The 15,487-nt window shown below is 32.0% G+C and overlaps 1 protein-coding gene across 1 annotated transcript in view; it reads right to left on the bottom strand.

Annotated features, from left to right (window-relative positions):
* nedd9 (neural precursor cell expressed, developmentally down-regulated 9) overlaps window positions 1-15,487 on the bottom strand; it is a 53,836-nt gene that overhangs the window by 7,243 nt on the left and 31,106 nt on the right. The window contains 2 exon segments of the mRNA NM_001077282.1: window positions 2,214-2,330; window positions 2,410-2,508. Coding sequence (NP_001070750.1) covers window positions 2,214-2,330; window positions 2,410-2,508 — 216 coding nt within the window.

Raw genomic sequence — 15,487 nt, 5'->3', positions numbered from 1 at the left:
TTTTTGATGGGTTTTATCTACTCAAACTATGTTTTTATTATTAATTTTTGACAAAAATACTAGTTTTTTAATTGAATTAAATTTTTTACATGTTTGCCTTTATTTAAAGGTTGATAATGTATTCTGGGCACCATGAAAATGTTTCTCAAAAATTATCTGTCACACAAAATTATAAAAAATTCTGTCATGTAAAACTATGGTGCTTTAGAGTGCTATAGAGTCCCAATCCTGTCCTCTTTTTTCTTTCCAACTTTATTTTTTGTCAAACCTGTCCTAATAATTGCAAAAAAAAAAAAAAAAAAAGCAAAAATAAATCATAAAAAAAAAAAAATAGAAAATTAAAATTCTGGCTCTGAATAGCAATAAAAACAATTATAAATCACCAGGCTTAAGCTGCGTGCCAAATCACATACTTATGCACTATTCTACTCTAACTCTAAAAATAATCAGTGCACTTTAATTACCCGGATGCACTTATTCAACCGTTAAAATGAAGTGTGTAATGTTCACTTGGAAGCACACAACGGCTGCAGCTTTGCTCACATAGCAGAAGGAGCGGAGCATTCGGGCACTGATGTTGGATTATTTATTTATTTTAGGTTTCTGAAAGCCAAATTCTCCTAGGAGAGTGATTATAGCCCGATGATGAATGCGGTTATACTCATGGCAGGTATTATTTGGTAGTTTGGTCATTTATTTCACTGATTTGGAGACCTTCAAACGTCATCAGGGAAACGGTTTGAATTTCCGCTTGGTATAAAAACATTAGTGCTCCATTTGGGACGACACTACATACATATACTATGCTGTTGAGTGTGTAAGTGTATAAGTGTATAGTGTGCCATTTGGGCAGCTTTAAAGTTCTTTGTGCATTTTTCGAATTATTTATATGTTCAGTAGTAAATTAACTTGCTTGTGGTTTCAACATGAGCTATCGTATTATCGCAATATTATACCAAAGTTGTAATTTCCAATATTGTGACAACACTAATAAAAACAGAAGTGGGTTCCCGACAGTCTAATAAGTGCAATTCTGCATTTCCATCATCGCATTTTTAGGACATGGAAATTCCTGCCATTCAGAATATGAAGAAAAAAACTCCGACATTGACCTGACAGCGTAATAAGGCGTTCCAGCAGCACACTGGTCAATAAATAAACACGGCGGCCTGTAAGTGATTTCTGTCAAGCGTGGAGTCTATCTTTCACAGCGAGTCCGGCTTTCTGCAAACCCTAATTAAATGCGACTCTAATAACAGGTTTCCATGTTCATCCAGTTTATTTGAAACACACTGGAGGCGCAGCGCTGCCTTTCGCCAGGAGCAGCGGTGAAACATAAGAGGGGCTTCAGCACAATTATTTCTGTTCTGACCTCCTTTAAAGTTAACAGCGCTGCTCTGAGTTTGACTCCAGCGCCGCTGCTGGCAGACTAGGCCTTCATTTGCTAACCAGGGGAAAGTAATAAAAATCAGAGTATTTATTTCTTTGTAAAGCTTCTGGGAAGTAATGGCATTCAGTTACAAGACAAAGAAAAAGGGCAGCGTCGGGGTTATTATAGTTAAATAAAACTAAAACTAAATATATTTGAACTTAATCTTAAATGATGTGAAATGGAATAAACTTTTTATATTTTAACAAGAGAACAATGTCACTTTTTAGTTAAATCGTGCATTAGAATGAAATTTGAATGAAAATGTGATCAATATTTGAATTAAAATATATAATTAATTAAATTTAAATAAATTTAATTAATTATATATACTATTATTATTATATTAATAATAATATTAATTAATGATAATATTAATTAAATTAAATTAAATTTAAAATAATATTATAATAAAATATTGAATAATTAAAAAAATAGTTGCATAATTTTTTTAAGTATTAAATAATGTAATCAAAACTACACAATTTACAAAAATATTTCATATGAATTAAAAATGTAATATTCTTATTCTTAATATTATTAAATGAAATACCACCACTATTATTATTATTATTGCTAATTATTTATTATTATTTTTATTGTTATTATTAATTCTGTGGTCAATGGTAAATTTTACTAATTGTTTTTCAAAGTTTTATATCAAAATTGAATTAAAGATCCATTTGAAAATCAATCTGCAGCACGACCAATGTGAGTCCAGTGACGAGGCATTCGCTGATCATCATGTCATCAAAGTTAATTTTAATAGCTGATAAGTTCATACCCCTTGTGATGCTGGTGGGATGTCGTAGAGTCCTCTTGAAGCAGGAGTATCATAGACGCCCTGAGCTCTGGAAAGGCTCTGCTGTCCAGTTTGCTTGTTTGCAGGAATATCATAGACCTGTGCGGATGTGTCAGTGTAAATACACGTGTGTTTATGACACCTGTATGAATGCAGGAGTTACTAAAGTGACTCTCACCCCTTGTGGACGAACCGGAGGAACATCGTAGAGGTCATGAGACGAGTCTGAAGCTGGGCTGAAAGCGTAGGTTTGCCCTACTCGCACTGGTGTCACCACCTGAAATAAGAGTTAAGCTGTTAGGGGACGTGAGAAACTCTTTTCCTTTGTGAAATCGGTCAGAAAAAGATACAAAATCATTATCAGGACAAAATAGATTTTTTATTTTTTTAAATCATTATTGACAAAAATTATTTATATTAAACATTTTGGCCCAAAACAGACATATGCCAACTTAGCCAAGAGAAATCTGTTCAAATTGATAATTCAAAGTATAGAGTAGTGGTAATCTTTATTATAAACAAATATTATTTATATAAAATTATATTTATATACTTTCAGTGTTATTAAAGTTGATAGAAACCATACAAAACTTACTTTAAACAACAAATGTAGCTTTTTATATTAAAAAATAAACTGGTAACACTTTACAATAAGGTTCATTAGTTAATGCATTTACAAAAATGAACTAATCATGAACAACACTTGTACAGCATTTATTAATCATAATTGAACATTTACTAATGCATTATTAACATTTAAGTCCGTGCCTGTAAACATTAGTTAATGCACCATGAGTTAACATGAACTAACAATGAACAACTGTATTTACATTAACTAACGTTTAATACCATGAATAAATACTGTAGTAAATGTATTATTCATTGTTTGTTCATGTTAGTAAATGCATTAATTAACATTAACTAATGAACCTAATTGTAAAGTGTGACCAAATAATATATGTATATTTACAGCGTCAACAAAATTATTGGCAATTATTAAATTAAATGAAATTAAAATTTCCAGTGATGTTTAACAGACATTTCACAGCATTTTCTATTAGATTTTTTTTCTTCTGGGCAAAGTCTTTTTATTATTTAAATTTGTCTGGAATTCTAAAATATTTTGAAATATGTAAAATTGCTCAGGTCAATTATTAGCCCTTTTAAGATTTTCGATTGGCTACTGTTGTCCAGTAACTTTCCTAATTAACTTGCCCTATTAACCTAATAGTCAAGCCTTTAATTTGCCATTTAGCCTGAATACCAAAGTATCTTGCAAAATAACTAGTTTTTTGGTTTAATTTCATTTTATATTTTTATTTAATAAACAGTAAATATCAGAATTCTTAGCCCCCCCCACCCCCCCCCCCCCCAAATTATTAGCCCCCCTGTTTATTTTTCCCCAATTTCTGTTTAACAGAGTTTTTTCAACACATTTCTAAACATAATAGTCTTAATAATTTATCTCTATTAACTGATTTATTTGATCTTTGCCATGATGACAATAAATAATATTTGACTAGATATTCTCCAAGACACTTCTATACAGCTTAAAGTGACATTTAAATGCTTAACTATGTTAATTAGCTTAACTAGGCAGGTTAGGGTAATTAGGCAGGTTACTGTATAATGATGGTTTGTTCTGTAGATTATCGAAAACAAATATAGCTTAAAGGGGCTAATAATTTTGTCCCTAAAATGGCTTTTAAAAAATTAAAAACTGCTTTCATTCTAGCCGAAATAAAACAAATAAGACTTTCTCCAGAAGAAAATATATTATCAGACATACTGCAAACATTTCCTGAATCTGTTAAACATCATTTGGGAAATATTAAAAAAAAATAATTTTAACTGTGTAACTTGACATAATATGAAACATTCTGTAAATGCAACAGCAAACAGAGACGCTATAATGGAGTGATCGTCTCATACAACTCCTCAGCTCAGAATATCAGTCTTTCTGCCCTCCTAAATTCCTAACATATCTTCAACTTCTGCCTTTTCTCTCCATCTTTTACGCTCCTCTTGTATGAAGCATCTCTGGAATGAACTCTCTGTTTTCTCTTCTTCAAAATCACACACACACATGCCATTGTCAACATATGAAAACACTCTTGGGTCACCGATGGCCCTTCAAAACAAGAACCATACGCACTGCATCCGGTCTGACTGACTCCAGATCTGCTCCAAAACCCCTTGTTCTGCCATATTGTCTACCACCAACTGTATATAGACAGTTGCTTCAATCAAATTTACTCCATAACAACTTCAAAAAAGTGTCTGCTAACCCTTCAGAAACGTCCTGCTTCAGTCTAGATATTGTAACATCTTCATCTTCATCCAATTCATCCTTTTTTTTTAGTGTAGAGGAGATTTGACCACCTTTAAAGAATGAACTGAGTGGTATTTTGAGTTGAGACGACAGAGACTTGCATTACATGTTGTTAAAAGGCTTGTAATATGTCCATTTTAGGAGGAAAACTAACACCAGAGAAAGCACGCATCGCTGTATCTTCCAGAAGCGAGACTGGAAACTCGATGGGAGTTGGGGAAAGCCACTATTTATTCTGTTTATTCAGGCTTTCCTAGGCGACTGGCGCTCATATAAAGCACTCATGGATGACACATGGAGCTCCAGAGATGGGAATGTCCAGATGTTTTTCATAAGCGGAGCGTCACACTCGTATTTTCACTCTGTGAGTTTAGGTGCACATCAATGACATTCCTGTCCATAAATCATCACGGAGGAACTCTAGGTTCAGCATAGTTCAGCAATTACCCACGTCGCCCTGCATGTTCCCATCAGTCTTAAATCACCTCCGATTCCCAGCAATCCTGAGAAAATGAAGGGAATAAATGGAGAACGGGACACTTCAGAGTCCTGATCAGTCTCACATTTCTCTGAAGATATGTACATGTTCCTCTTTAGCACAAAAGCCCTCTTATAGATATTAATATAAGTTATAATACAGTGTGTGTGTATGTATATGTATCTTGATAAATATACATACATGAATATGATAACAGACTGGATATTTTTCAAGACATTAGTATTCAACTTAAAGTGACATTTAAAGGCTTAATTAGGGTATTAGACAAGACATTTATGTTTTAAAATAAGCTTATCTTGCTTACCATAGCTGCATTTATTTAATAAAAAATACAGAACAAATTGTAAAATTGTGAAATGTTACTGCACTTTTAAAATGGTTGTTCAAAAGTAGTTTATAATTTAAATGATAATTTATTACAGTGATTTTACTCCAGTCTTCAGTCACAGGATCCTTCAGAAATCACTCTAATATGAATTATTATTATTAAAATTATTATTATTACTATAGTAATAAAAGCAGTAATGACTGTAATAATAATTTCATTTGAAAATCCATACAATAAGAAAGAAGTTATTTAAATAAATATTTTAATAAACTTAACTTTTTTACATGTAATAAATGCCGCCTTGATGAACAGAATAATTTTCTTAAAAAAAAAAAATAACGTGAAAAAAATAACTGACCCCAAATTTTTGACTGGTAGTGTATGCGTGTATAAATGTATTTTACATGTATGTTTATTCATTTTAATATTATAATACTTTATATTTAATACATGATCATTGTATTTAAAAATATATATTTTTTTGAAGATTTAACACATTTTTAAAAAAAATTTAAAATTACATATACATACATATATATATATATATATATATATATATATATATATATATATATATATATATATATATATATATATATATACTGATAATTGTTAGATTTCATATTTTGTGTAGATGTATAAATACATACAAATAAAAATATGATTGTTGTTTTATTGTGCTACCAATTTTTTTTTTTTATTAAATTTTTTTTTATATTTTACTGTTACTGTTGTCAATTCAAAATTACCATTCCATATACTACATGATATAATATTACAATGTTCAACATTTAAGGACACCCCTCACAAATCTCTTATTTAAATGAATGTTTTATAAAAGAAAATTTACAATATCATATTTGTGCATATACATGAGATTAGTCAGTACTGAAGCCAAACCTGGAGCTCATCTAACAAAACAAGTTACGATAATGGTCCAAAATTAGTAAGCACAAATTTATATGATAGAAAAAAATATTAAATAACATATTTTAAAAAGAAAGCAAAACTCAAGAGAAACAAAAAATAGATACAATTTTGTAAAAAATTAGTAGTTTTGTAATTTTTTTCTCAATATTTCGCATAAAATTAAATGTATTACCTTTCTATTTCTAAAGATGTTCAGTGACTAAAATGTTATTTTAATAAATATATACATTTGATAAATCTGTTTTGTTCAAATGGACCAAAATATATGATCTATATTTACTGAGAAATGGATAAAAATGTTCATTCAAAATGGATTGTTCTCAAATATGTTGAGCACTCTAAATATACAAATCCCTTCAGATATATCTAAATAAAATGCTTTATTGTTTTTGTCTAAAATATGTAAGAAATCTATCCCAAATCATGTTAGCTGCCACCTGGAGCTGCTGATGTAAAGCGTGTTGAATGTGGCGTAGTGTGAGGTGTGAGCTCTGACCTCTAGGTAAACACTCCGGTGACTCTTTCCCCAGATTCTCTTACAGCCTGACTGTGTGTGCGTGACTGAGACCGGATCGAATCTGAACCTGAGACCAGCATAATTGCTCAGGAGCCTCTTTTTTTTGTCCTTTGAGAATAAGTGCTGAAAAAGCAGCATGACGTCAAAGTGTGTTCTCTCCAACCTCGTTTTTCTCTATATGTGGCGTTTAGGCTAAAACTGTCCGAGCAAACCCAGTCATGTTTGACTAGTAAACAAAGCTGGAAAAAGGACAAGACAGTCTAGGGTTTGGCATCTCCCGATGATCTGCATTTAGTACAATGACATTTAAGTGCTTCTTTTTACTATGATAATTACTTAAAAAATCAATTACAGGACAGTCCTGAAAACATTTTTGACATAAAAAAACATAAAAAATTAGGCAAAAATGCAAATATATTTGATGTCAGCTGATTATCAAAATGACATCAAACTGACATCTAACATTAGCATCAAAAACATATCAAAAATCGTTTTACAGGACAGTCCTAAAATAATTAATTGACATGTTTTTGACCTCAACTTGACGTTGTTTTGACATCAAGGTAGTTTACAGTGATTGTAGATAACAAAATATTTTTTTTTTAGAATTGAAGCTTTCATATAAATAAAACTTTTACTATATTTAATTTTTTTGCATATAAAATTTGGTGGTCAAATAAGCATCAATATGTGGATGTCAGATAGACATCAAGGTTTTGACATCAAATGAATTAGCATTTTAGCATTTCACCACATTGAACTGTTTACTTATTGAACTGTACATACCCACTGCATATGGGCATTTGTAATTATGTAAACACCCACTATACATATACACTTGTAATCATGCTTATTTATCTGCATACTACTGATTATTAATAGCAACCTGTAGATATATTCATATATTGTTACATATACACTTGTAATAATGTTTATCTATCTGCACACCACTGATTATTAATAGCAACCTGCACATATATTCATATATTGTAAATCTGTTCATAGCTTATCCAACCTGTATATAATGTTCATAGTACATCCATCTGTAAATATCACTATATTTTTCTATAACTGCACTTTATAACTTATTCCTGTATCCTGCACTTGCTGCTATTGCACTGCTGGTTAGACCTAAACTGCATTTCGTTGCATTGTACTTGTACATGTGTAATGACAATAAAGTTAAATCTAATCTAATCTAATCTAATTTTGATGTTTTTATCATCATGCTTGATGTCAATTTGATGTTATTTTGATAAATATTACTTTTGTGTATTATAAAATGTTTGCAAATTTAACTTGGTGGTCAAAAATGCATCCATGTGTGGATTTCAAATAGACGTCAAGCTGTGACATCAGATCGATTGCATTTTTGACGTGCTTTCTGACGTCATGCTTGATGTCAATTTAAGGTAATGTACAATTATTGTAGAAAAAATAAAATCCTGTGAATTGTTTTTTTTTTATTGAAGCTTTCATATAAATTAAACTGTTCCCATATTAAAATACTTTTGCATATTTAATTTGGTGGTCAAATAACCAAATTGATTAGCATTTTGATTGCTTTTCTGACATGCTAGATGTCAATTTAATGTCAATTTAATCAAGGTATTTTATAGTCATTGTAGGGGAACAAAATCCTGTGAAAATGTATTTTTATAATTGAAGCTTTTATATAAATAAACCTTTATTATATTATAATACTTTTGGGTTTTGACACTAAATCGATTCGCATTTTTGATGCGTTTTTGAAGTCATGCTTGATGTCAATTTAATGACATCAAGGTTTATAATCATTGTAGAGAAATAAAATATGTTCTTATAAATAAAGCTTTCATAGAAATAAAAAAATCTTATATGGTGGTCAAAAGGGCATCAATGTGTGGACGTCAAATAAATGTCAAGGTTTTGACATCAAATCGATTAGCATTCTTTATGTGTTTTTGCCATCGTTTTGACATCAAGGTGTCCTCTGGTAAGAAGTGCCACGTCATTTTGGGCCACAAGAAACAAAAAAAGTCCTGTGAAATCCTGGAGGGACAGAAAAGCAAAGCAAATGTCTCTGGAACCTTCCGTGTTGATGTGCTGCGCTTCTCCGTCCCTTTAAATCTGTTCAGTTCCAGTGACAGAAAAAGCCTGGTCCTATTAATAAGTCGAACTCATCAAGGAAGCCAATTAAATGTCAATCCCTGAGAGATCTCCATCATGACGCCCATAACACCGAACAGCACAAAGACTTCCTGCTAATTTCGGCTCATTAACCTAATGCATGAGCCATAATTAATTGAACATCACATGCAGCTCAAACGCAGCTCGTGTTTTAAAGACGAAGGCTGATTATTTAAATGAGATGCATCAATTATGCAGTGACCCTGATTTCGGGAGTTTGTCTTTGATTAATATTCAGTAGGCAGCAACCAGAAAAAAAAGAAGAAAAAAAAAAAAGAAAAAAGATCTCGCCTTGAAATAATCTCATCTCAGCAGGAGGGAACACTGAGCCACACTGAAGGGGTCGAGATGTTTTCTGGGTCAGATCGTATCTATATTAAGATCAGGAAATGCAACTTCACACTTGACCCTTTAACAGACTCATTTTGTTTGGTAAAATTGTGTTCCTGAAACCATACACAGATGTTTCAGGTTGTTTGAATGACCCATTCACTGTAGGTAAACTGTATGGTTACATTACCTGTTAAAGGGTTAATTAGGGCTTGGTGATTAATCGAAATGCATTCAAAATCGACATTCAGGACCTATAACCGATCAAATGTTTCCAGGTTGATTTTTTTTTTCGATTACTTGCCCTACCGTGTGTGGAAACATGTGACCCGGCTCTGTTTGTTACTTTGCGCTACATTAACAATGATTGTGAGATGCGCCAGAAATGCCTTGACAGGCCCGTAGCCAGCCTATTAAAAGGGGTGGTACATTTTTCCCCCAAACTGAACCTTTTTGCAGCTATTCGCCTCATTTTCTTTTAATTTATGAGGTTCAAATACTGCATTTTAGTGACAAACACTGATTTTTGCTGGATTTTCTGGTCAGATGGTTATCAATACTTCACTTTTTGATGTAAGAAAAATATGTCCTACATTTTTTGTCAAAGCACTACCATACTATTTATGTTTACAAAAGTGTACGTTTATATACAAATGTGCATTTAAACTTAAGTTATTACAGTTTTATAAATAATGTAATGAGATTTGCATTTTAGAAAATGTTTAAAATGCTAATTTTTATCATCCATCATAAAAAAACAACAACATACAAAACAAAACAAAAAAAAAAACAATTAGGAATCTGTTAAAATTATAGCCTATAGCCAAATAACAAACTAGCCAGCTCATTTCCTCAATCAGAATTTTTCCATTAAAATAATAATAATTAAAATTGTCTTAAAGCCTACTTTTATTGGTTATTTTTCACATTTTATGATAGCATACTGTGAAAAACTGAGACAAATGAGCTCAGCCAAATTCTGGACTTTTTCAGCAGAACCACCCGAACCCCCAATGGCTACGGGCCTGCTTAAGAGGGCTTACTTTCCATTTCATTAAATTATTATTTACAATAAAATGTTTGTTTATAAGTCCACATTTTGAGAAAAAAAAGAACCACCCCTTTCACCAGGCTGGCTATGGGCCTGTATATATACAATAAATGCAGAGAATTTTATTTAATTTCTGGAAATACATTTCAAAAAATATTTTTTTGTTTATATGAAAAATTATATATATATATATATATATATATATATATATATATATATATATATATATATATATATATATATATATATATATATATATATATATATATATACAAAGCCAAGAATCCTGATATTTACCAAATCCAGAAAGAATTATTAGCCCTCCTGTAAAATTTGAACTCTTTTTCAGATATTTCACAAGAGCTTTTTAACAGATTTTTTGTGCTTTCCAACATATTTTAAACATAATCGTTTTAATAACAACTGTATTTAGTCTTTAGGCTAATTTTTCTTAGTTTTTGTTTTATAAAAAATTGGTTTAAAAACTGCTTAGACTGATTTAATCCCAGCCAAAGTCAAAGAAAATATTGAAATAAATATTACAGAAGTGCTAACAAATTTTCTTTCAATTATGCATGCTTTTTCCACTGCATTTCTGTTAGAATTATATTAATCATTTTAAATATAAATCGCATAGCAAAGAAGACAAAATTTGACTACTCATGAACTAGCGTGACTCACACAACTAATGCTTAACTACTCTTTAGTCTGGATTTCCACAGAAGGGTGCGGACGCATTAAACCTGCCTACACTTCAGCAGATCTCACCATATCTCCAAGAGACTGAGGAGAACAAACAAACACCAAGAACAAAAACCTGGTTAGTGGGGACAATCATCAGCACTGAGTGGGCAGAAAATGCTGATTTATTGATGTGACTCATGATGAAACGCTAATGCTAAACCACCTAACAAAGAGATACCAACCATTAACTGGCTATCGGTTAACTGTCAATAATCCATTAAATCAATACACCCATTTGTTAATCCATTTAGCATGTTGAGCTGCATTTATTGTGAACATCAGCTATCGTTTGCTCCATTTGTTTTTTATGCGCATTTTACAATATTGTATCGTTTTTAATGGAAAATCAAAATGTGTATAACTTTGGAAAATGTGCATTAAAAACTTGTTAAAATAAAAAAAAATTTCATAAACTACAATGAAAACATTAACCAAATAAATTCTAGCCATGCACATCCAAAATTCTTGTGATTTAATTATTTTTTTTACCAGATCATGTGATGATAAAAGTGTGCACAATGAAACAGCATTCATAGGAAAGTTCTAGGCTAGTTCATAATAGCAAATAGCATTCCAGACTACTTTTTAACAGTAGACGGCGCTCTAGGCTAATTTTTAACACCAGACGGTGCTCTAGGCTAGTTTATACCAGCAGACGTTGCTCTAGGATATATTTTTTTACTGCATGGGGAGCTCTAGGCAAATTTTTAACAGCAGATGGCGCTCAAGGATAGTTTTTAACAGGAGATGACGATCTAGGCTAGTGTTTAACAGCAGATTTGATCTAGGCTATAGTTTTTAACTGCAGACGGCACTCTAGGCTAATTTTTACCAGCAGATGGCAGTCTAGGCTAGTTTTTATGAACAGACAGCATTCTAGCCTAGTTTTTATCAGCAGATCTCTAGGCTCTAGGCTAGTTTTTAAACAATAGACAGCGATGTAGGCTTGTTTTTAACAGTAAATAGCACTCTAGGCTAGTTTTTACCTGCAGATGGCGTTCTAGGCTAGTTTTTAAACAGTAGACAGCGCTCTAGGCTAGTTTTTAACAGTAAACAGCACTCTAGGTTAGTTTTTAACAGCAGATGGCGCACTAGGCTTGTTTTTAACAGCAGATCGCACTCTAGGCCATTGTTTAAACAGTAGACAGCGCTCTAGGTTAGTTTTTAACAGCAGATGGTGATCTAGGCTAATTTTCTTACAGCAAACGGTGTTCTAGGCTAGTTTTTTACAGCAGACGGTGCTCTTGGCTAGTTTTTTTTATAGCAGACAGTGCTCTTGGCTAGTTTTTACCAGCAGACGACACTAGTTTTTACCAGCAGATGATGCTCTAGGGTAGTTTTTAACCATTGACGGTACAAGTTTTTACCAGCATATGGCAACCTAGGTTAGTTTTCAACAGCAGACAGCGCTCTAGGCAAGTTTATACCAGTACATGGCGATCTAGACTAGTTTTTAACAGCAGATGGTGCTCTAGGCTAGTTTTTAACTATAGATGGTGCAAGTTTATGCCAGCAGGTGGCGATCTAGGCTAGTTTTTAACAGCAGATGGTGCTCTGAGTTCGTTTTTAACCGGATACTGTGCTCTAGGTTCGAGTGGTATCGGTAAGTAATTTTATATAAGAGAGTATGGTCATTTGTAAAGCAAACAGGATCATCTGTTGGTAAAAACTAAGCTCCAAATCTATTCGAGGTAATCGCGATGCATTTTGAAAATCTCCGAATCATTTCTTGAAGATTTTTCATCAGCTCTATTTTGTTATGATGATGACAAAATGTGCCACTGAAGCAACCACGTTTTGCAATGTTAAGGTTAACGATTATTCGTTCATTTAAACATCAATTTAAACTGATCAAGCATAGGAATTTGTGTAAATTGGCATCCCTAACCTCACAAAAAGAGGTTTACTTTAGAAACAGAATAAATTTATGGTGTCAGCCAAGCTCAGGCACCAATGGGACGAGAGATCTCATCGTTACCCATAATGCTCAGCTCAGTGAAGGACATTGTGCGGTTGTGTAAATGCTGGCGACGACGCAGGCTGGCATGAATAGTGCAGCTGTGAGCGACTTTAGATCACTGTATCCTTCAGGTCAGACAGGGACAGAGTCTTTACACTGTGTCATTATATGTGCCCGAGTGCCAACACCAAACACATCATCCACAAACACACACTTTCTGCATTCAGATCAAACATTTGAGAACTTCATGTTTCAGTACCAAACACTTTGTTCAGGTTTGAGAACAACAATAACTACAAAGTTACAACTCTGAGCTGTGCACGTCCTCACAGATATTAACATCTATATGACCATGTCTATTTTAGTACTTTTCAAATATGTTTGATAGATTGTATAATTTTTGTATTGTTTTTTCTAGGTTGTTAAGGGACAACAGATGAAAAATAGCCTTCGGGCTAATTCTGGTGCATTGGCAGAAATGCTAATTAATGTACACTGTCCCTGCCAAATAACAAATAAATAAAAAGATATTAACAGCAAATCTAGAAAAGGTCTAAATAGATTCAATAAATAAAATGGAATAATTATTTAAAATAGGTTATAATAATATAAGTTAATGAGTATAAATGAAAAGTCATTTTTAATATACATCATAAAAAACATTTAATGTATTTCATATTTATTACAGTTAGACTGAATACACTGAATTAAAAAAAAATTATAAATAAATAATAAAATAAATACAGTTTTATTTTTTTCCCCAATTTCTGTTTAACGGAGAGAAGATTTCTTCAACACATTTCTAAACATAATAGTTTTAATACCTCATTTCCAATGACTGATTTAATTTATCTTTGCCATGATGACAGTAAATAATATTTTACTAGATATTTTTCAAGACACTAGTGTTCAGCTTAAAGGGCAATATAAAGGCGTAACTAGGTTAATTAGGCAAGTTAAGGTAATTAGCAATGGTGTAAACTAACAAATTACAAATGCTCAAATTACTGTAATCGACTAGTTTTTCTCAGGAATTGTAATTTACCATGCAGTTTTAAAAATGTGTACTTTTACTTTCCCTTGAGTACATTTTCAGTGCAGTATTGATACTTTTACTCCATTAATTTTCTTTAACCTGTAGTCACTACTTTATCTTTCTTGTCTATGGGAATTAGAAAACGTCCAACTTAAAATCAACCAAATATCTAACAATCAGACCAATCGTCTAACAATGTTACAGCTTGATGTTGGGTGGACGTTACCACTATGATGTCTATTAGACGTTAGATTTTGGTTGCCATATCTGACGAATAAATGTCTAATTCTTTTAGATATATTCTTATGTAAAAGGTTCACATTTATGCAACCAATAGTTAATAAATTGGTTGTTTTGTTCCATTCTTACTGGTGCTGATTTTCGTTCTCAGTTTGATCTAGCCGTTCATACATTCCACTCAACGAAATAGGTGAAAGTAAAGTATTTATTATTTGTGCTGATATCAGATTTGTATCAGTATCGGTTCGTATTGAAGGCTGCAATATCGGTATCGTATCGGAAGGTAAAATGTTGTATCGGGACATCCCAAGTAATCAGGCAAGTAATTGTATAACAGTGGTTTGTTCTTTTTTTGACAATCAAAAATAAAAATTGCTTAAGGGGCTGATAATTTTGACCCTAAAATGGTTTAAAAAAAATTAAAAACTGCTTTTATTTTAGCTGAAATAAAACAAATAAGATTTTATCAAGAAGAAAAAATATTATAGGAAATACTGTGAAAAATTCCCTGCTCTGTTATTCATCGTTTGGGAAATATTTGAAAAAGAAATTCACAGGAGGGCGAATAATTTAGACTTAAACTGTAAATATGAAGAGTTTAGATGCAAAAACCTCAAAATGTTGTCTGAAATTTTCCTCTAAAATTAGTATTTTCATCAGGCTCCTTTGTGTATGTTTAGTAATATTACTTTCATGGCAAAGAATAAATTATTTTCTTGGTCTTAACATAAACTTAGGAGACTGAGAATTTTTTTTAATGTTTGATAGAAATTTCAGACGGCACTTAGAGGTTTTTGCATCTGAACTCTTCATATATACATATATTAGGGATACTTATACCCCTCAAATATGGTGTTCATCATGCTAAAATGTATAAATAATGTTGTGAATAAAAACACATTGCTGTCGAGTACATTATGAAGGTATAAAACTGTTATTTATGCAGGTCTCACACCGCAGGAGTGCAGACTAATGCAGATCTGAATATTAATGACCATATATGATGCAAACAGCACTCTAATGCGATCAAAATCACATCACTGCTTTCAGAAAAAGGTTTATAAAGGGTATCGCTTTTATTTTTCAGCACAGGAAGTTAGATCAGGAAGGAAACGGTTAT

Source organism: Danio rerio, chromosome 19 (genome assembly GCF_049306965.1).
Source record: "Danio rerio strain Tuebingen ecotype United States chromosome 19, GRCz12tu, whole genome shotgun sequence".
Classification (NCBI taxonomy): domain Eukaryota; kingdom Metazoa; phylum Chordata; class Actinopteri; order Cypriniformes; family Danionidae; genus Danio; species Danio rerio.
This window is presented reverse-complemented; position numbering and strand designations above follow the sequence as displayed.